Source organism: Diprion similis, chromosome 4 (assembly GCF_021155765.1).
Source record: "Diprion similis isolate iyDipSimi1 chromosome 4, iyDipSimi1.1, whole genome shotgun sequence".
Classification (NCBI taxonomy): domain Eukaryota; kingdom Metazoa; phylum Arthropoda; class Insecta; order Hymenoptera; family Diprionidae; genus Diprion; species Diprion similis.
Window position 1 is genome coordinate 19,590,012 of NC_060108.1, and position 20,886 is coordinate 19,610,897.

The window sequence follows — 20,886 nt, forward strand, 5'->3', positions numbered from 1 at the left end:
AAAATTGTAATGAAAATTACGATTGTAATATGCAATAGGACTGTTTTAACGTTTCTTCGAAGCTTTCGAATGTGTCCCGAACGCGTACCGTAATTTTGAAACAATATTTTTGAGAAACCGACTCCAATCTTTTCAGACCTGACGGGCGGATAATTCGATGAGTATTTTGGTGAGTATTACATCAAAAGAAGAATAACTTATTAAAGTTTAGATGGAAGAATCGAACCGCAAAGGAAAAGGGTGTGCAATGGCTAGTGGCCATATTGGAGGCGTCGAACAGCTGTGCTTGGCTCTCTGGCTCCGAATGTGAAAGGCGAGGTGTATGACATGCGGCAGTATCTGAACATTCTACCATTTTACGCGTGTGAAATATCTGCGTCAAAGATCACACGGGATCGGTTCTCGACTCGTTCTGCCAGCCGGTGAGTTGTATAATTGAAAATAATTTTCTTTCGCACACGTTATGACTTCGAACTGTTTTCATTTATTATTATTTGAAACAGCTTTTGTCCGCTCCGATGCCGACTGTTTTATCAACCGAACGTACGACGGTCGTATACTGTTTTTTTTTCGAAAAACAAACTAGAGTCACAAAAAATTCATACACACCGTACTTATTGGTATAGTTACAACGTGACCACATGACGGCAACTATTAAGACGATGCTGTAATTCGATCGAGATTACGAAATTTACGAATAAAGCAAACGTTGGAAGTAAATTTTCCTTCTCGCCTTTAATTACTTTTTATTAAAAATAGTTTGAGTTCGATTAGTTGAGACTATGATTAAACTAGATAATGTATTATTTAAAATATACAATTATTAAAGCGGTGGATATTTTCATTTCCACGTGGCTGAACGTTACGTTAATGTTTACAGGTTGCGGTTTATAAGTGAAAAATAAAAAATCTACCTACATCCAGTACGAGTCGCGATATTAGTGTCCTCGCTGATTGAAGTGTCCTTAATTAAGAATGTACAAAAGTATTCCGTAGGGAGACATCCTTTTCATTATATATTTTTCAGGAGAAAATATCCCTCAGTTTCGTGAGTTAAATGGAGGATAATTTCAGTTACAGAGTATTATGAGAAGACCAGAGAGTACAAGATCACACACAATGATGATTCAGACTGCGATTACTGATTATCAATCACACAAAATTTGTTCGTCAATATATCCGACAATTTTTAATCGATTTTCATTCTCATCTATCGAAACATGTCGCCAAACATGTGAACAAAGGTTCGCGTAAATACTCGATGATTTCATATGCCTATAACTATAATATTACACTCTCCGATCGCCCACCTATAAATGAGTTGTCACGTTGCATATTCTCACGTCTGTAATATCATCATCGCTATAGATATAAAATCATAACCGCCGACGCAAAAAGGCGTGTATTGTACCTCTACGAGATACTAATCCAGCTGTAATTTCCGATTCCAACCTTTCGTTCTTTCAGGCTTGCAGTGAATTAGTAAAATGGTTAAGGTTCAACTCTGGCCCATATCCGGTATGGGTTTTAATTACATCGTAGTTATCTTCGTTCTCGCATCGGTGTCGCCAAAAATTCTTGCCGATAATTACACGAACATCAACCTGCCCGATGATCAGCTCAAGTTTTACTTCAATTCATTCCCATCGATGACCGAAAAGTGCCGAAACGATCCAGACTGTCCATATAAGGCAAGTAAACTTATACAAGTTTCTTTATTTTCGCGGAAGTGGATGAAACGAAGCTTTTATCTGGTGTCGTAATCTTGCGAAAACTACACTATGGAAAATGACAATAACAGTTTTTTCGCTGAATAAGGATCATTTTAATTGATATAACTTTTTCTGCCTCAGGAGCACCTGGACAGCAAAGCGTGCTGGGGATACGAGGACGACTGCAAGTCGGAAAACGCTTACTCGGTACCAAAATGCCCCGGAGATCACAAGGGTTGGGTAGCCACAAAACAGGCCCAACTTGACACGTTTTATACTCAGGGTGATTTCGGCTACGTCCGGGATCAAAGACGAGAGATGAGGATATTATGCGAACCTCTTTTTCTCGTGAGCTACAATAATTTATGAATATTTCACCGCGAGAAAATAAACCTACATCACGATAAGGTTGATGAATTTTTTTTAATGTACTACATTTTCGATTCTCAGGACGATTCATCGCTCGAGTGTTCGAATCACATGAGGTTCTGCAGAGGCAGAAATATTATGATCAATTTTACTGATCTGGCTAGTCGAAGGGATCCGATCAGATACAAGATGGACGTTTTGAAAGAAGGTCAAATCGGTGGCTATTGCACGTGAGGGTCTGGAATACGTTGAATTTTTTTTTCATTTTTTTTTTTTTATTTTATAATCACGGTACGAATTATCAGCTAAATACAAAGATGAAAACTAAAAATAACCGATATCTGTTCATGCTTTGTTTAATAGACTGAACGAAGGTAGACTCAAGGAAAATGCGGACCACATCAGTCCCTTGCAGTCGTGGGGACCAGAAATTCGAAACTTCAGAAAACTGGCTAGACGTCCAATAGTGGAAGGGGATTGCGACGTGGTGATTGAAAAACCAACGTTTCTCATGAAAATTGACGCCAGTACGGTTTTTTGAAATATCATACGAAAGCACTTGCGCCCATTTCTGCGGTGGTCAAATCGAATGAAATACTCTTTGACGATTTATTTTGTTGCAGCAGTTAACATGTACCACCACTTCTGTGACTTTTTCAACCTCTACGCATCCCTTCACGTCAATGCATCGCATCCGTCAACTTTTGACACTGACAATCATATTCTGATATGGGAGAGTTATAGGTAATCACTTTCTCTTTAAACTAAAAAGCACTTTTTCACAAAACACCAAACACTTCTTCTGTAAATTCTGAAAAAACTGAATATATTCATTTGCGACTGCAGTTATCAATCAGCGTTTGAAGATACTTTCGCTGCATTTACTAGCAATCCGTTATGGGATTTAAAGACTTTTCGAGGGGAAACAGTCTGCTTCAAGAATATAATATTTCCGATGTTACCACGAATGATTTTCGGACTCTACTACAACACGCCGTTGGTAAATTTACCATTTGTCTAAGAAAAACCAGCAAGTATGATTTATTTAATTTATATTTTCACCTAAAACGAACCAATATCGTTGATAAACAGATTTACGGATGTGAAAAAAGCGGTCTTTTCAAAGCGTTCAGCGACCACGTTCTGCACAGATTGGATATACAGATGCGTGAGAAAAAAAATTCGAAAATTCGAGTCACGCTTCTGAGCAGAGACACACAGTACAGGAAAATACTCAACGAGGATGATCTTGTTGAGGCTTTGAAAAAGAATCCCAACTATAAAGTTAGAAAGGTCTGTAAAGTCTACAGAGCATTGAAGTTAATTTACTAAATCAATGTGTTCGAGACATAAATTTTCGTTCCTTGCAGGTAACTTACAACAAGAATTTGTCGTTCAAAAATCAACTACGAATAACGAGGAATACTGACGTTTTCATTGGAATACACGGTGCTGGGCTCACACATTTGATGTTTCTGCCCGAGTGGGCTGTGGTTTTTGAAATGTCAGTGAAATTTTACTCCATTTTCGTACACGTTCAAATTCATAGATTCATAAAACTACCTTCACGTATTTCAAATCCCTTTTCCAAATCCATTTTAGATACAATTGTGAAGACCCAAGCTGCTACAAAGACCTCGCTAGATTAAGAGGTGTGAAGTATTTGACATGGGAAGATCCGGAAAAGTTGGTTCAAGAAGATCCTGTAAGAAAATAATACCTATACAGCTATAGAAACCTCTTTTTTAATTTGCCAATTTGAAGCATGGTTCTTTTCATTTGTTTTCTTTCTCCAGGGAACGCATCCGGATGGCGGAGCTCATGCAAAGTTCACAAATTACAGTTTTGATGTCGAGGAATTTCTGCGACTGGTAACTGTGGCAGAAAAACATGTGAAAAATCACAAAGCGTTCAAAGATTTCACCAAACAATCATCAAAAAAAAATATTACCTCTGTTAAAAATTTGGCCAAAGACGAATTATGAAAAAAAAAATTTATGAAACCTGGTCAATGTGAGCATTTAACTGTAGTTACCATTTATAACGGGAAGATATACTATTTATGTATAGAACATAATTAATTCAGTAATTTAAGTAATCCATTAAATCGAAAATATTAATAATCGTATGTTGAATCTGGATGATACATGCGATTCTATGTTCGATTTGACATTACTGAGACAACTATTAATCCCAAAATGATGGATTTATATCTTGCTTAAACCTGAGTACGTTGGTTACAGTTTTGAAAACAAGTTGTCACTGCAGTATTCGAACGATTGTCATAAGTGATAACAATATGCATTCACATATATACATATACGTTACATATTCCTATTTAGGCAAATGATTTTTATTATTTTTATATAAAGAATCGTTGTACATACTTAATTATATACGTGTATATTTAAATATGTTTCAAAGGTGAATACATGAATATAATTTATCACCACTGCATAGTACCTCGATAGAAGATTGCTTAGAATACTGTATTATTTAATCATGAAGGCACCAAATTTGGACAGCAAAAATGCATTTCAGTTGACTTAGATAATCTTAAAAGCAGTAACTCGTCTTCAAATCTCACAACTTAATTTGTATTTTAAATCTAAATAGAACTGCGAATAGGCCGGTACTAACCAACATGTACGCAGTGATAATTTGGACAGCTTCGATATCTGGTACATATAGCGTTTTAACTGTCATATTTACGGCACCAGTGAGAAAATTACAGATGAGAAAGAAAACTAGGCCATTGTAGTTAATGGCTTCGAAAATTTCAGGTATACTAGAGATCTGATTCTGGACTTGCGTGACGTTTCTATTCTTCGATGTAACTTGCCTAAATATATCTGCTATGACATCGAGCAACAATAAAAAAGTCAACATAATTGTGGACAAAGTAACCATCCAAGCACAATATCCAGAATTAGCTAGCTTTCTAGAAATTCTGCGGTACCCATTTAGAAAAAGGGTGGCTATGCAAGCGTGCGCCGCAATCAAGGACAATTTTACACAGAGAATCATGGATTCACTGTATTGAGCCTCGAGTGTTCGTCCAAATATGGTAAAACTAAAATATGTGGGTCTACCAGTCTGCGCTCTACTTGCTCTGAGGTATGTCGAGTGTATCAATCTGCCGACGACAACGCCAATAAAATAAAGCCCTGTGTAGCCAAGAGTGGACACAATTCCTTCACGATTAGCATTCAAGAATCCTTCTCTGGAATGTCCGAAAACCCATTTTTTTACAGTTTTCTGACTGAGTAAGTACTCGTACATGCCAAGAATAGAAATACCAAGAAGCAAAGAGCGATTCGGAGCTATCAGAGAAGTTACAATGCTTGTTAGGATCTTCACCGCAGCCAGTGTGATGAAAAAATTCCAATGAACGCCATACTCTGTTACATGTTTCTGATAATTTAGGTATTCTACAGAGAAGTACCTAGCCGAGCCCAAAATCAGAAGAGGAATGCAGCTCCTCAGACAATCGTGCAAGTTTTTTGAAGCAGTCGCCAAAAAACCTGAAGTTTGCCGACCGCCGGAATCTCTTGCCTCCGGAGAGACCAGCGCATTTGCAATTACAAAAAATCCTACGCCTGTATCCATTAGGCTGTAACCATATACTTCAGTCTTTGCGTGACGACGGGGAAATACTTTGAAGTCAACAGCTAAGATGCAAATTGCAGTCAACAGATTGGTCAGGGCTCGGAAGTTTGTTACAAAAGGATAGCGGGTTCCTACTTGTGACGGTTGATTATTCCCAATAGTTGTGGGGTTTGTCATCATGATCATTATTATAAAATTTGTGCAAGATAAGGCGAGAAGACCTAGGCAGATGGATATTTTAACATCGGAATAAATCGTGCAGCATAGAATTATTGGTATTATTACTATCAGGAATTCTAAGATGAACCTTGTTACGCGATTCAGGTATTTCCCGAGTATACATGATGTTGTTAACATCAACAACAAGCTACAAATACTCGGCATTAACATAAGCAATGTTTCCCTCGCTGTAGTGCCGTGGTTGTTGGTGACGAATTCTATTTGCGCCTTTCTGTACGCCGCTTCGTTTGAATCAACCGCCATTACTACCGCGTTCCGTATTCCGCGGCGTTCCTTGTTCAGATGCGGTAAGCGATAGCCTGAAAATCGTGACACGTGTCTTTGACAATTCGCCTCGAATTAGAGGAGGAATTAACGAGCTGAGCTTACCACGTGATTTCCTTTCCGGTATTAATTGCCTACAGTTGTCTCTACCTATCCAAGTTTTGCCGGTATCGGTTCCACACTCCTCGAACTCACGTAACGGTACAAAGTCGTGCCGCCATTTTCAAACATATGTCTCATCGTCTTCTGCTACTATGTCTGCTATCTAATCGTACTGTGGACTGTGCTTATCGATTGCCACGCATCCAAGGGTATCAAGTTCACTTGGTACAAAAGAGCGGTCAAATTTGAGACACTTGGTTAAAGTGTGAGAAAACATTACTTGCAAGACTATATTGACGTCACGATCGGAACAGTGAAATTTATCACCACTGCAAAGCTTATTGTCGATGTAATTAGTCAAACATTTATTCACTCGCATTTCTCGATAATCGTTATCACGAATAATATAATATTATACTTTGCGATTAAATACCTATCCATGAATTCCAGATGATATATTAATAAGTCCAAGTAAAATAAGCTCGTAGTTCTAAATAGGTACTATCACCGTTTCAATTGTCACAAAATCTGATCGCCATTAGCTAATTTGTCTTTATCCGGTGTAACGGAAAAACAGGAGAAACATACGGCTCTGCGCAAAGTCTTTTGAAAACTGGCAGAAAATCGTGCGAAAAGTTTGTCATCCCGTCTTGTCTTGGACGGTGAGCTGTGATCGATACATTCAGCCCGCAGACCATTATTAACGATCTCTGAATCATCGCCGATTTTTCCTGCAGCGATCGAAACCTGCAGCTCGTTCAAATCATCGACCCTCTTGCTGCTGGCCAGCTTCTTGTCAAAATCCATTCCCGCTGGAGTCTCAACGAAGGCCAGCGTGTACTCGGGGCTGACAACCTTCGACAACCTTCTGCACTTCCGTCGGTCGTTGACTGACGCGAACGACGTGATTTCGAAGTGGGATAATCCAGACTGCAGATCCTCCAAGTAGCTCGAAATGCGAGATGATCTCTGAACGGTTGTGTCCGAAGCGGTATTCGTCGGGGCGTCGGTCGTCGCGTCCCACGAAGAGAGGGGAACAAGGCCTTCTTCTCGGAAAGGCGACACTGTGCGAGCCTCGACCATCGTTGCGAGATTTATCATCGACTGGGAAGCGGCGAGGTGGTAGCCATCTCCCAGGACATCTTCCAGGACACCTTCAAGGACGCGGGAGGCGGTGCGCTGCACCCTGGATCTCCTCTGGACACGGATGACGGTGATGTCGGAATCGCTGGGGAAAGACGATCCTTCGAAGTCTTTGTACCTTTCGGCGATTTTATAGTGGCTCGATAGGAAAAGATCGCTATCGCTCCTGCTCCACGGGCAAGCAAATTCGTGGGAACGAAATTTTTGCGAAACTCGGATGTCTAGGAATCTCCCCAATTCCCGGGGATTTAATTTTGTTGTGGGAGAATCCTCGCAGTAGAGATGTTTCGATGAGTTTTTTACTGCCGGATGTTTCGTTGATGGATCCTCGGGATGATAATGAACGTTTGCATTTTTTTGGGTTATTATATCCTCGATGTTGAAATTGCGCGTTGAACCGCTCTCGCACATTTTTAACGCAATTTAATTAATCAATTCGTATATTCTAATTATTATTGACGCGGCTGCTGTGTCGTTTATACCGCTCGACGTAAACGGTTAGCATAGTAATTTTCTCCTTTGCTTTTGTAACAATCGATGTCCATGACATAAGTACTTCGAGATTTAGATTAATTAACAAACTTCAGCTGACTGATAAAGCTCGAAACTATAGTAGTATGTGATATTATTTTCCATCGCTATTCAAAATTCTTGTCAAATTTGAACGCAGCTACGAGTCTGAACTATACTCGAACCAACTCGCAGGCTATACCGATAATCGAAAAAATTGGCTGATATTTAAATATGACCCTGCAAACGGTTGATCGTTTCGAAGGTTGTTAAATAACATAATTCTTAATACTTTAAGTTTGCAATAACAAACAGATTTTATTAAACCTGATAGTTAAATATAAAATCGCATTAAAATTCCAAGCCTGCCACGAACAGCGAATGATATGATAAAGTTTACTTTTCAAAGAAAATTCCAAACGGTCGAAGCACATGCTACAAACTTTCTGGGTCATCCCGTGAATAAGAAAACAAATACAAATCATCTCATAAAATTTTCTGGCTCTAAATTGTACCGTGAATTTCGGTAACGAAAAAATAAAAAACTCACAGTTTCGGCAGTTAAATTCAATTTACGCAAGGGATATTCTGGGTAATTCAAACCGATCAAGGCCTACACCTGCATACTGAAAATAATTCGTGTACGGCTTGTGCGTATATTTCAAATCAAATACTTAATTCCCGCGTCTGGTTCAGCTGACGCGGAACGCGGACCGTTACATAACCTTGTTTTCGAACGATGACAATCACCTCGTTGCGTGTATCTGTCACTTTCAAACGATACCCACTCACCGTATCGTAGACTTTGGCGCACAGCTGGCCGCGGTGCTCGTTAAAATCGTGAAATATAAATTAAGATAATCATCGGTGGTGATGGATTCAGTGGTGATACTGCGTCAATACACCTGATATGACCTTGGGAAAACTGGTATCACCGCGTAATGGAAACCGACGAAGATGATCTACCTCTGGTGCAACCTGTTTCTGGGCCGTTGGAGAATTCGGTCGGTGAATTGGTTAGAAATGCCCCGTCAAATCTGCGGAAGAGGAATATCGGATTGGGTCTACCTGAGGCGAGTGAGAAGACGGAAAAAGGGGAATCGAAACCCGAATCCAGTGCAAGACGCACTTCGTTTCCTTCGGACGCGACGAGAATTTGGGGTGAGGAGAAAATTCCTCCTAGAATACCTGGAATCGAGGATCTTGAGTCACCAGGTAAATGGAACGGTGTCAAATCTTCAGCTCTAGCCTCAGATTCCTCTAACACTTTACCTTCGGATCAATCCGACAACCTAGAATTACTCAGCGCCAGAGAACGCATGAAAATTAACGTCGTCAGAGGATGTATATCGAAGCAAGACCTCACCTTCGGGGAATTGAGGCTGCTTGGCTGCAGTAGCGAGGGATTTGTCAATGGTAATTATTTCCAGACATTGTTTAACTTGTCCAAAATATATAAGGTCCACAGCTTGTGTGATGCAACAAGCGAACGTAGATCATAAGCAAATGACAAAACTAAGTGAGAATAGCTGGTGGTATCTCACGGGTGATTACACGATCTGAGATATTTTGTTGAATAGCAGTTTATTTGTTTCAATGCCTTCCATCGATCATGCAAGCTATAAATGTATCATTTTCTCTTTTGCTCGCGTGGGAGTGTATCGGATATTTGCTATATTAACTGTTAGTTTTGGTGCTCTGATATTATAGTGCATCTAGCTCATGATGACTCAACAAAATGATTAACGTCATCTCAAACGACATTGGTGTGTTATAATAATAAGCCGCATTGTTTCACGCAATTACGTGAACTTCTCTATGGCGCGTTTACGTTGAAAGAAATTCATTAATCATGATAATGGGCCATTAGCAGTGATTAAATGGCTATGTAAATATTCAAATATTTTCTACTCTCAAATGTTTTGTTATTTCAAGTGGCATCACTTAATATTTCTCTGCAATTAGTATTTGCCTAACGAAAATAAATTTTGAAACAAGATATTTTTTTATACATTTCTCTTGAAAAGAAATTCTCAGCATACTGACTCAATTTAGTTATTTATTCAACTTATGAATCATAGTTAGATCAAAGGTCAGATCTGGGAGTCTTTCCGTCGTATAGGTAAACACAGTCCAAATTCGACTAGAAGACTGGATTTAATTATGAACGGTACCACCTCAGAAATATAATGATGCGAATCGTGTACACATATATCTTTTTAAAATCTACATATGCTTTGAATTGGAAAAGAAATCAAGTCTAAGCAGTTTATAATTCTCTATTTCCCTGTTTTATTTTGGTTTCCACATTTCACTGCTCAACATCCACAGCAGTGGTGCTTCTACTTTGGTTAATTCGATACAATATCAATTCTTTCAATTCCTTAAAAAGTATATATATAAATATATATATATCACGATATGAGGAAACTTGATTCCATGTTCATGGAGACGGGTTTGTCCTACTCAAATTTTGTAAATGAAAGTTATCTACAGATGATATACGAAGGATTCTATGGCCTCGGCTCCTAGGACTGAGTGATACAGAGCCTGATCCAGTGGCTGGATTGGACACAGTGCACACTAAAATACCCAACGAGGTTTATCAACAAATATTGAAGGATGTAGTGAGGAGCACCAGTCACTTTCCACAAGAATCGACAGAAGATGAGAGGACTGCACTTGAAAATGAAATGACACAGATGATATGTTGGGTGCTTCATAGGCACAAAAAATTAAAGCAAGTACCATTTTATTCAGTTTCAGATCATTTTCAAAGCACTGTTAATAATTTCTGAACAAATGAATCGAAATTAACCGCAATTTTGATACAGTCGACTCATTAAACATCCATTTACAGTTATTATCAAGGCTACAATGACGTTGCAGCAACAGTCCTCATGGTGATGGGTCTCCAACGTGGGCTACAAGTTTTAGAACAGATATCGCTAAGATTTCTTCAAAGGTTCATGGAAACTACGATGGAGAAGGTCAACCAAGAGTTGTTTTTTATATTCGCTTTACTAGAACGAGTTCACCCAACTCTCTTGCAACACTTGGAGAAGTAGGTGGCAATTTTTTAACAGGTAATGCCACTGTAACCACTTGAAACTCTCGTTGTAAATGTGGAACAACTTTTCTAGTGTGGAATTATTCCCGCACTTTGCTCTTGCCGAATACACAACGTGGTACGCACACAAGTACTCCGAGCATAGGAAATTACTACACAGACTGTTCGACTACTTTCTTGGAAGCCCCCCGCTCATGCCGTTGTATCTAAGCACGGTGATAGTTGCCCATAGGGCTACTGAAATTTTCAACACAACGCCTGATATGGGACATACTCACAAAGTGCTTTGCACGGTAAGCTGTTATCTGCATCATACGCTATTCTGTTGATGATGCTGTCGGTGTATTTGAGACAGAAGTTCGTCGCGAGTCAATTTTTCCTCGTTCTGGATTTCAATTTTTCGCAAATGACTTGAATGATGCACCGGATGAATTTGAGTAATAATTTGAAAAGTTCGTTTCGTACTCGTTTGTTTCTTTAGCTACCCGAGGATTTGCCGTTTGAAAATCTCCTGGTTGATGCCAAGGACCTGTACCGAAAATATCCGCCAGACTCGATAGAAAATGATGTTCGAGACTATGACAATAAAAGGCGCCGGAAGGAGCAAGAATGGAAGCGAGCGGCAGAGAAAAATCGCCAGGAGCGAGAACGTCGGAGTCGACTTCAAGTTGCAGTTCCTCATCCACGCTTGCCTTACAGAGTCGGAAGTTATAGAACTATAGCTGTCGTTACTGTCTTAGCTTTAGGTATTTACGCCTTCTTAAAAAGCTCTTCAGGCCTGAACTGATAGCGAGTCAATAAACTTATATACCAAAGTCAGATGCAACTCGGTTCTTACGATTGATTGTAAGACCGACTGTTCGATAAACTGGATCTAAAAATTTTGCAATTGATGTTAAAAATTAGAACAAGAAGCGATAAAACTAGCAGTGAACTCTCCTAGAGTTTAATAATCGATGGAATCGTAACTCATTAAGCCAATGCGCGTACTGCAAACTACTAAAAATGTGAATTATGATTTATACATGCCTAAGTTTCCGCGTAAATGTATTAAAGTTTTTCCAAGCATTCCTGCACTGCCTTATGCAGTGTTCTGCGAAAGGTGATATATTATGCTGATTTCCCAAGTCAGAGATCCGCACAACATGTGCAGTAAGAGACAGGCGTGTGACAAAAGCAACTATGCCATTTACACTGTACAATAATGATTAAATTAGTTAACGTGCGTCGCAGAAAATTTATGCAGCAAGTTTCGCATGCTGGCTAAGTAACTTTCTTCCCGCGACTTCTTAATTGTCTCGAAATTTTCATCCTGCTTAAAAAATCATGCAGCAATTCCATCATAAGTTGCCCTTACTAGATGAATAAGCGAGATCTTTTATTTATCAAAGGGTACAGACTATCCGTCAATTAAATAACATTGAGAAATTTCGTCGGAAAAACGTAGCTTACAATTAGTTGGCGTGAAAAACCTTACAAATGTATTTACAAGAAAGCACATCAAAAGGGAACACAAAAAGAAACAGAAAATTATTTGTAATAAAATAATAATCTTGTATTTAGGTATGAGAATATAAATATACCACAGAAATTTGACAAAACTTGATTCGAATCAGACTTTGAAATAACTGCTTTTGCGTAAATTCATATTACATACATACGTATGCACACATATGTATATTTTCCAGCATATTGTAATTTAAATTAGACTTTAAATACGAATCACAAAAGGTACATAGCCGATAGATATTTATTTCAAAGAATAATGATAAGTTATGAATTATATATACAAAATATATAATATATAAATGTAAGCACGGTGTGCGGTAGTGCAATATTTAAACCGTGAATGAAATATTAATTTTTGGAATAATTCAATGCAACATTTTTCTAAAAGTATGTGAATCGTAACTTTTTATACTTATGAAGAAAGGTTTCCGACTCCCAACGTTTTTCACTTGGTGCATTCGTCTTATTGCAATACAGGAAGTAAACGGGGCATTTGTCGAGCCGGCCGTTTTCGAAATAAGGTTCTTGATAACTGTATATTAATCAACAGGCAGGTGTCGATATATCAGAAATGTATGAACTGCAAAACATGAAATCGTACATCACACTGTTTTTGTTGCTAAGCAGTTTGAATACCTATTCATTGCCTGTGAATTTAAAAAAAATTGTGTATTAAATAAATGGAAAACCGATGTCTACAAATTCGGAAGCGGAAATCTTCTCTTCTAAGTCATAAAGTGTAAGATGTTTGAGCAATATTTAAATGTTCTCCAACCTCGATCTACTTCCGGTAAATTCTTTGATTCTGATTATAGCCGCCAAGGTTTGCGGGACGTCCATGATTACCGTAATTTCCTTGCGTCGCATTGTAGCCTCCATGATAACCAGGGCTTCCGTAACTTCCGGTATATCCAGGAGTCGTGTTGTATTCCCCCTGGAGTCCAGGCCGTCCGTAATTTCCGTAATTTCCTTGCGCCGCGTTGTAGCTTCCATGAAAACCAGGTCGCCCGTAATTTCCGGTATGTCCAGGAGTAGCGTTGTAGCTTCCATGAAAACCAGGTCGCCCGTAATTTCCGGTATGTCCAGGAGTAGCGTTGTAGCTTCCATGAAAACCAGGTCGCCCGTAATTTCCGGTATGTCCAGGAGTAGCGTTGTAGCTTCCATGAAAACCAGGTCGCCCGTAATTTCCGGTATGTCCAGGAGTAGCGTTGTAGCTTCCATGAAAATCAGGTCGCCCGTAACCTCCGGTATGTCCAGGAGTAGCGTTGTAGCTTCCATGAAAACCAGGTCGCCCGTAATTTCCGGTATGTCCAGGAGTAGCGTTGTAGCTTCCATGAAAACCAGGTCGCCCGTAATTTCCGGTATGTCCAGGAGTAGCGTTGTAGCTTCCATGAAAACCAGGTCGCCCGTAATTTCCGGTATGTCCAGGAGTAGCGTTGTAGCTTCCATGAAAATCAGGTCGCCCGTAACCTCCGGTATGTCCAGGAGTAGCGTTGTAGCTTCCATGAAAACCAGGTCGCCCGTAACCTCCAGTATTTCCAGGAGTAGCGTTGTAACCCCCGGAAAATCCAGGCCGTCCGTAACTCCCCGCACTAGGAGAAACAGTGTTGTAGCCTCCAAACGATTCGGGGTGACCGTAGCTTCCGCTATTCCCATGATTTACGATGCCGGTATTGCCTCCCGGAATTCTGTGAATACCGGAATTTCCGTAGCTCGGTGTGTTCGCATTGACTCCGATATTCCCGTAGCTTTCAAGATTCGGGTAGAGTCCAGTGCTTCCATAGCTGCCTCCGTTCCCGTAATATCCGTGCCCTGTTAAATACAAATCATAATCTATGATGCAATAATCGCGTGTATTGGACAGAGCGTCTAAAAGTTTCGGAAGTTTTTTTTTACAACGAAACAAAAGAATTCTAATACGAATTGCAGGTATTGCAGCAAGATGGAATTTGAGAGACGGAAGAAGCCTGCAAAGAAAAATCTCTACGACCTTACGACCTGCGTTTACCGAATTACCAATACCCGAAAGAAGAGTTGAAGTTACGCTACGCAATCGATTTGCTAAGAAGACAAGAAGAAGCGGTTATTCGTCGAAAAACCTGGGATTACTATCCACCCAATTACCTGGGCTTCCGCCGCCCCCATGAGGCGCAAACTCGTTGCCATGGAATGGTCTGCCAGCGTAATTTGCTCTTCTGGGGCTCCTGTGAGGTTTGTCGGGAACATGTCCGGTGATCTCTTCTGCTCGTAGTGGGGCTACTAAACCTCCGGTGTTAGTATTCTTTTTGGAAACGTCATCCTCTTCCACCTCGGCTCTCCCGTGGGATCGAGCTTAAAATAAATACAGCGATTCAACTAAATATTCCGTAACGAAACAAGAGAAATAACACATTTATTCCCGACTCAACCATAAAGTTAACTTTTATGACCTGTAAAGCGGGACAAAAGTGGCATGTTATTCCCTCTTAACTTTTTTCCCTCATCTGCGGGAAATATGAGATTTTTGAGAAATATCGTCTTATATTTCCCGTAAATAATTTTTTCAGTTTTCTCTGTTTTTCACACTGAGCGCCGGCAGTTCACCACGGGGGGGGAGGGGGGGGGGGGATAAAAAGTTGGAAACACCGTTGATGTGTACTGCTATGAACTTTCAAAAATGTTCCCAGACTGGTAAAATGATCACACTTACGCACGAATACAAGAATTATAATGATTTTTAATCGAAAATTTCGGAGGTACTCAACAAACTGGTAACATTTCGATGAATAGAGTTGAAATTCATTAGATTCCTTGGAATTTGATTAAATAAGGGCTTACCTATGAGAATAATAATCGTTGATAGTACATGATTGTGCAATATTCAATGGCACATTTTCTTTATTTAATATAAAATATCAGAAAATATCCATTTTTTCCGCGATGGGGCCCTGTCCCCCCTCCCCCCACCAGGTGGGGGCTTTCCTACCCCGCAGCCGCTGAACCACACGCACATACGAGTTGTATGCATTTTTGAGAATGAATTTTTCCATTATTAATTTATGTTCTCAATATTGTACCCAATATTGAGAAATATATATCGAGTCCCTAGATTCAATAATGTGGCCGGAGTTGAGTCACTCGAAAATAAAGTCCTGCATGTGATATGGGAAGATAAGTCGACTATTCTCTTGAACGATTACATAGGTTACGCTTTGCTCGAGCAGTAAGCCCGCTCGTCACACGATGTATTATTTCTGGTATTTATCAGCGAAAGGTCAAGCTCCCGAAACATATGTCGCATGTTGATCAAAAGTCCAAGTCACTCGATCAGCTTATTCGAGTTGATTCTGGAGAATCAATTCTCCGCGATCGAGCGATTTGACTGTTTTTCACTACAGCTTCGTTGTCTACAAAATCATTTTTTGTTGTCTATAAAATTTTATTTTTGACTGACCATAGCCTTCATCCAAAGCAAATCATTCATTCAATCACGCCGGAATAATAAATTTAAAATGCGAGCGAACAGCACAAATCGAAATAATTTCATGCATTATGCAATTATCACTGATCGAATTGATATAAAAAGAAATTTCATGCTCACTTTGTCGTCAAAGAATTTGATTAGTTACAGTTACAACAATGAGAAAGTTCATACTGCGACATTTTCAATCATAAATTTCGGAAAAACGATAGCGAATTTAAACAGAGGGTTTAGATCCACAAACGAGGTGTTAACGATACTTTGAATTTTCAAATACCTTCAATTTGGGCGCAGAGCGATAATATCGCCAATAAGCCAATGATCCCTCGCTTCAAGTACATTTCTAACTATTCACGTTTTTACGCAGCCGTGGATAATACCGTAACTGCCCCTCTTCCTCTTGCATTCTGCTTTATTATCTCTGTTTGAGAAGCCATTATTGAGATGGCGTTGTAGTGGTCATTTTATGATTTTCCAGATTGAATTCAAATCTGTACATTTTCTGAATAATATGGACAATAGCAATTACTGTCGCACAACGTTGTAACTCATTTCAGGTATCGCCACTGTACGACTTGGAATTGCCCTGACAGTAATCATGCAGTGTAAGTGGCAAAAATATCATGCCACATGCCTGAGTGTGTACCACGTGGTTACCAGCTGCAAAGTCATTAGGTTATCAACCACGAAGATGGTATACATCGCAGAAGAGACTGGCTACCAAGCGATATGCATAAAAGTCTGCTATTGTCATCGGATACGTAATCGTTAGTGTAAACACTGACACTACTGAGCTTCAACGCTGATCCCTATAACAAAGTAGAACTTAGGTTCCGAGCGTATTTGAAAATTCAGGAAATATTCAGTCAATTTTATTTAATTTTTCAGGTGGCGTAGGGCGAAGAATCTTGTGATATCGAAGGTCAGAAAAACGCTTACAGAATTAAGGAAATAGCGCCAATTTAACGGAAGCTACTCTTTCCGAGTCAATTGTCACAATTATTTTCATCCCCCTAAATCGTGCAGGCTTGTTTTATAAAAACCGTTTTCGTCAATCAATAAGCACAGCATGTTGGTAAAACTTTGAATTATTATTCGTTACAGATATCTGCGATTACAAGAACAAACGCTGTATGTAAATGATAAACGAAGTTATACAGACACAAAATACAAATGTACACAGACACAAGGACGTCATAGGCAAATGTTAACATCGGTGGTTGACGACATTGTTTTGAATTACTGTGTAAATCTTTTTACTATGTTTCAACATCATGTATTACAAATAGGCACATTCAAATGTACGCAACACTCGTAGCCGTAAAACTGTCAGATTAGAAATAGGGTGGCTACCGCCGTGACCATCCCACTTGCTACGTTAGTTTCTAAAACTTAATACCGTCTTGTCCACTTCCTTGGTCTCCAAAACTTCTATGGTTTCTGGCTTGATCGGCGATACTTTGCTAAACTCGTCCAACTCGGAAATCTGGGCTCCTTGGTGAATTCACTGATCGTTTTCCAACCTTGATCCCGTGGTGAACTTCTCCATCTAGACCACCGCTGCCTTTCGCTTTAACTCCGTTAACCTCACCTTCAAGAGTTCCGTTAACACCGCCCTCGACACCGAGTCTCAGTCCAAAAATAGCCGGGGATCTGATTACTCTTCCGACACCACCCTGACCTCCATGTCTTCTTCGATCGCCAGGATCACCTGAGGAAACTCGTCCATACTGGAAACTTGGGCTCCTTGGTGAATTCACTGATCGTTTTCCAATCTTGATCCCGTGGTGAACTTCTCCATCTAGACCACCGCTGCCTTTCGCTTTAACTCCGTTAACCTCACCTTCAAGAGTTCCGTTAACACCGCCCTCGACACCGAGTCTCAGTCCAAAAATAGCCGGGGATCTGATTACTCTTCCGACACCACCCTGACCTCCATGTCTTCTTCGATCGCCAGGATCACCTGAGGAAACTCGTCCATACTGGAAACCTGGGCTCCTTGGTGAATTCACTGATCGTTTTCCAACCTTGATCCCGTGGTGAACTTCTCCATCTAGACCACCGCTGCCTTTCGCTTTAACTCCGTTAACCTCACCTTCAAGAGTTCCGTTAACACCGCCCTCGACACCGAGTCTCAGTCCAAAAATAGCCGGGGATCTGATTACTCTTCCGACACCACCCTGACCTCCATGTCTTCTTCGATCGCCAGGATCACCTGAGGAAACTCGTCCATACTGGAAACCTGGGCTCCTTGGTGAATTCACTGATCGTTTTCCAACCTTGATCCCGTGGTGAACTTCTCCATCTAGACCACCGCTGCCTTTCGCTTTAACTCCGTTAACCTCACCTTCAAGAGTTCCGTTAACACCGCCCTCGACACCGAGTCTCAGTCCAAAAATAGCCGGGGATCTGATTACTCTTCCGACACCACCCTGACCTCCATGTCTTCCTCGATCACCAGAGTCACCTAGGGATTCCAAATTTGCTCTCAAATATGTTTGTAGTTGATGTTCTTCCTATATGCCAGCTCGATACTCGTGTAATTTATAAAGAAATGTTGGTCTTATACTTTGATATTTACCTGGTAATGTCAACAAATTTGGAAGCTGAATACTTTCATCAATTTACTACGCAGGACGATTTTACTCTTCAGATGGAAGACCCGTGATCGTTTCGGTAGGTACAAATGTGAAAATATTCGATTGGGTATCTCCATTGATTTGAAATCTTTGGAAGAAAACTTGGCGACAAGAGTTCAGTCACTATAGAAGTGAAGACACTAAAAATGATTTTCAATAGATAACTTCTAGAGCAAAACAGAGGGTTTTAGAATTGTAGGTTTCAAGTAATACTTGGGTATAATGTTCTTGGATTCGCATCCATTTTTTGATAAAAAGATATTGATATTGACGTATGCTTGTAAATGTTTCTATGGACAAAATACGTGACACACACGACGTACTGAGGCACGCGAGTCATGGGAAGTTGATCAAAAACTACGAATGGTTCGGCAACAATCTTCTCAACCATTCACAATGAGTGGATTCAATAAGTTATTACGGTTGATGTGAGATTTGTGAGGTTTGAGAGTATGAGTTAAGAATGTTTTGGAGTTAGACTTACCTGGAGCTGCGGCAATAACCGCAAATAACGCGAATAACGCAGCCACTCCGTACTGTGTACGCATTTTGTCGAACTGTGCTCATTATCTCTGCGTTTGCGGTTTATATAGTAACGATTCTTCCCCTGAATATCCCCGGACCAGAATTTCGATAACACAGAGTTACGTATAATATTTTAATCATCGAACGAGAAGCGGGTTTTTTTGATTGATAAGACGCATAATTTGCTTCCTGCGCGGATGCGGTTCGTACATTCGATAACACAGAATTACATAAGATATTTTAATCGACGGTTGAGAAACGGGGTTTTTCTCTAAATGATGAGATAATTTATTTATCGTACCGTTCAAGTTATAATTACGCTTATATTTGTTTTACAGCCACTATTTCCAAGAATCGAAAGCGCAACGGGTCTCGACACTTGACCCGGAGATTTTTGTATTTATGAGTTGACAGTGCGACGCGTGTGATGGGCAACGGAAATTTTTGTTCCTGAGAAAAAAATTCGCATCGTATATTTTGAATAAATTCTATGCAGTTCTATCGTTTACTTTCCAAAATCTCTACAGTTTTCGGACTCTTCTGAGAGGTGTCCTAGGGTTACACTAATCTATAAAGAGTTGCGGCAAATTAAGAATTAGAAATATTTGAAAAATAATTGATTTCTTCTGACATTTTCCGACGTTCTTTGTATCTAAATCATTCTAATATACATGTATTACGCATATTGAACAATTGCGGAAAGTTGTTTGTAAATTTATTGATGCTTGCTGAAATCTTCTTCCTTCTGCTAAACTTTGATTTCACTAACTTATGTGTTTCTCTGTTTTCATCGCTATAACGACTCAAGAAAAAGGATTCAGGTGAGAATATTTTTCGGAATTTGCAAAAAATTCTGACTCAGAGTCCCAGTTCTGAGTTGATGAGTATATGCGTTGTAACGTGGCATTTCAGAATGGCTCGTTATGTAAGAACCTGTATGTATATACACATATGTAGCGCTATTTTGAGGTGTATATGTGCGGCACTGGCGAGGCGTTGGGTTCGTGCTATCGGACAGTCGGTCCGCAAACGTCACAGAAATAAGATATTATATGTAGGCTTGGCCAAGCAAATTCCTTTACTTTATCTTCTGTTGTGATTTTAATAATTATTTATATTGTTTATTTTTTTCGACGACCCTGTGGGGATATATATATATATATATATTTTAATAAAGGATCAAGGACCGACTAAAAGACGATCGCCAAACGATAACGCACAAATCCAATCAAAAAAAGATAAGTGATCGCCTAAAAGGGATTTTTATTCAGCATTTTATCGTTCTTTTTAATTATTTATTATTAATTTTGTGTTGCTATCTTTTTATTTATATTTATTTGTATTTTTATTTATACATACATTCATTTCTTTTTATATGTTTATTTTATTTCATTATTAATTTGACAGTATATTTTATAATTTTAATCTTACACTTCAATTTATTAAATTCGTTACAGTTACAAGGCTAAAAATCTAAAGGAAACTACCGAAAACGCGTCCCTGGCGGGGTACTCCAAGCAAGCTCGATACTATATAGGCGAAAAATACCAGTTACTAATGTTTTCTGTACAAATTTTGTAATCCCGCGCTTCGGTGCAAGCTAAACAGGTACCGCAACCACGATCATCAAGGGATCAACACGTTTCTTTGATTCACCGAATGATCGACAACTACCGAAAACTACAGTTCCAGCTACCGACGAATTCAACTACCGTTCCGTAAACATAAATTTCC

General features: G+C 39.6%; 5 protein-coding genes across 8 annotated transcripts; 2 read left to right on the plus strand and 3 right to left on the minus strand.

The window, feature by feature from the left end:
- The first annotated feature begins 228 nt into the window (after positions 1 to 228).
- LOC124406001 (EGF domain-specific O-linked N-acetylglucosamine transferase) lies at positions 229 to 4,249 on the plus strand. 2 transcript variants are annotated; one of them, XM_046881297.1, is made up of 11 exons: positions 229 to 422; positions 1,468 to 1,691; positions 1,854 to 2,060; positions 2,163 to 2,311; positions 2,445 to 2,608; positions 2,705 to 2,825; positions 2,928 to 3,081; positions 3,174 to 3,374; positions 3,452 to 3,585; positions 3,684 to 3,786; positions 3,878 to 4,249. In XM_046881297.1, exons 2-11 carry the CDS (start codon positions 1,488 to 1,490, stop codon positions 4,064 to 4,066), a joined length of 1,626 nt encoding a protein of 541 aa, XP_046737253.1. In that variant the 5' UTR covers positions 229 to 422; positions 1,468 to 1,487; the 3' UTR covers positions 4,067 to 4,249. The 2 variants fall into 2 exon arrangements, with proteins under 2 accessions (XP_046737253.1, XP_046737254.1); XM_046881298.1 differs by having other exon boundaries at positions 2,708 to 2,825.
- Positions 4,250 to 4,476: 227 nt separating this feature from the next.
- Positions 4,477 to 6,440, minus strand: LOC124406003 (uncharacterized protein At4g17910). Its single transcript, XM_046881301.1, has 2 exons — positions 6,300 to 6,440; positions 4,477 to 6,229 (listed from the first exon to the last, which is right to left on the minus strand). The coding sequence occupies exon 2, from the start codon at positions 6,171 to 6,173 to the stop codon at positions 4,665 to 4,667; it is 1,509 nt and encodes a 502-aa protein (XP_046737257.1). The 5' UTR covers positions 6,174 to 6,229; positions 6,300 to 6,440; the 3' UTR covers positions 4,477 to 4,664.
- Positions 6,441 to 8,662: 2,222 nt separating this feature from the next.
- Positions 8,663 to 12,606, plus strand: LOC124406005 (TBC1 domain family member 20). 2 transcript variants are annotated; one of them, XM_046881304.1, is made up of 6 exons: positions 8,663 to 9,164; positions 9,246 to 9,365; positions 10,446 to 10,689; positions 10,810 to 11,013; positions 11,093 to 11,312; positions 11,501 to 12,606. In XM_046881304.1, the coding sequence occupies exons 1-6, from the start codon at positions 8,891 to 8,893 to the stop codon at positions 11,804 to 11,806; spliced, it is 1,368 nt and encodes a 455-aa protein (XP_046737260.1). In that variant the 5' UTR covers positions 8,663 to 8,890; the 3' UTR covers positions 11,807 to 12,606. The 2 variants fall into 2 exon arrangements, with proteins under 2 accessions (XP_046737260.1, XP_046737259.1); XM_046881303.1 differs by having other exon boundaries at positions 8,663 to 9,365.
- Positions 12,607 to 13,303: 697 nt separating this feature from the next.
- On the minus strand, positions 13,304 to 16,416 carry LOC124406008 (shematrin-like protein 1). Of its 2 annotated transcripts, none has more exons than XM_046881308.1 (4): positions 16,266 to 16,416; positions 14,653 to 14,859; positions 14,065 to 14,340; positions 13,304 to 13,437 (listed from the first exon to the last, which is right to left on the minus strand). In XM_046881308.1, exons 1-4 carry the CDS (start codon positions 16,327 to 16,329, stop codon positions 13,310 to 13,312), a joined length of 675 nt encoding a protein of 224 aa, XP_046737264.1. In that variant the 5' UTR covers positions 16,330 to 16,416; the 3' UTR covers positions 13,304 to 13,309. The 2 variants fall into 2 exon arrangements, with proteins under 2 accessions (XP_046737264.1, XP_046737263.1); XM_046881307.1 differs by having other exon boundaries at positions 13,304 to 13,499; positions 14,061 to 14,340; positions 16,266 to 16,415.
- A 1,035-nt stretch (positions 16,417 to 17,451) lies between these two features.
- Positions 17,452 to 19,175, minus strand: LOC124405922 (uncharacterized PE-PGRS family protein PE_PGRS54-like). The gene is made up of 2 exons (XM_046881192.1): positions 19,112 to 19,175; positions 17,452 to 18,455 (listed from the first exon to the last, which is right to left on the minus strand). Exons 1-2 carry the CDS (start codon positions 19,173 to 19,175, stop codon positions 17,452 to 17,454), a joined length of 1,068 nt encoding a protein of 355 aa, XP_046737148.1.
- Positions 19,176 to 20,886: the final 1,711 nt, after the last annotated feature.

What these genes read in the sequence shown, in the direction of transcription:
- LOC124406001 (XM_046881297.1), top strand. Translation starts at nt 1,488, where the DNA reads ATGGTTAAGGTTCAACTCTGGCCCATATCCGGTATGGGTTTTAATTAC. An exon ending in ATCCAGACTGTCCATATAAG is followed by an intron (nt 1,692 to 1,853) that starts GCAAGTAAACTT and finishes TTTCTGCCTCAG; the next exon opens with GAGCACCTGGACAGCAAAGC. An exon ending in TCTCATGAAAATTGACGCCA is followed by an intron (nt 2,609 to 2,704) that starts GTACGGTTTTTT and finishes ATTTTGTTGCAG; the next exon opens with CAGTTAACATGTACCACCAC.
- LOC124406003 (XM_046881301.1), bottom strand. Translation starts at nt 6,173, where the DNA reads ATGGCGGTTGATTCAAACGAAGCGGCGTACAGAAAGGCGCAAATAGAA.
- LOC124406005 (XM_046881303.1), top strand. Translation starts at nt 8,891, where the DNA reads ATGGAAACCGACGAAGATGATCTACCTCTGGTGCAACCTGTTTCTGGG. An exon ending in TAGCGAGGGATTTGTCAATG is followed by an intron (nt 9,366 to 10,445) that starts GTAATTATTTCC and finishes AGTTATCTACAG; the next exon opens with ATGATATACGAAGGATTCTA. An exon ending in CTCTTGCAACACTTGGAGAA is followed by an intron (nt 11,014 to 11,092) that starts GTAGGTGGCAAT and finishes CAACTTTTCTAG; the next exon opens with TGTGGAATTATTCCCGCACT.
- LOC124406008 (XM_046881307.1), bottom strand. Translation starts at nt 16,329, where the DNA reads ATGTACTTGAAGCGAGGGATCATTGGCTTATTGGCGATATTATCGCTC. An exon ending in GCTCTGCGCCCAAATTGAAG is followed by an intron (nt 14,860 to 16,265) that starts GTATTTGAAAAT and finishes ATTTATTTTAAG; the next exon opens with CTCGATCCCACGGGAGAGCC. An exon ending in AACGCTACTCCTGGAAATAC is followed by an intron (nt 13,500 to 14,060) that starts TGGAGGTTACGG and finishes CAACGCGGCGCA; the next exon opens with AGGAAATTACGGAAATTACG.
- LOC124405922 (XM_046881192.1), bottom strand. Translation starts at nt 19,175, where the DNA reads ATGCGTACACAGTACGGAGTGGCTGCGTTATTCGCGTTATTTGCGGTT. An exon ending in GGTTATTGCCGCAGCTCCAG is followed by an intron (nt 18,456 to 19,111) that starts GTAAGTCTAACT and finishes TGGAATCCCTAG; the next exon opens with GTGACTCTGGTGATCGAGGA.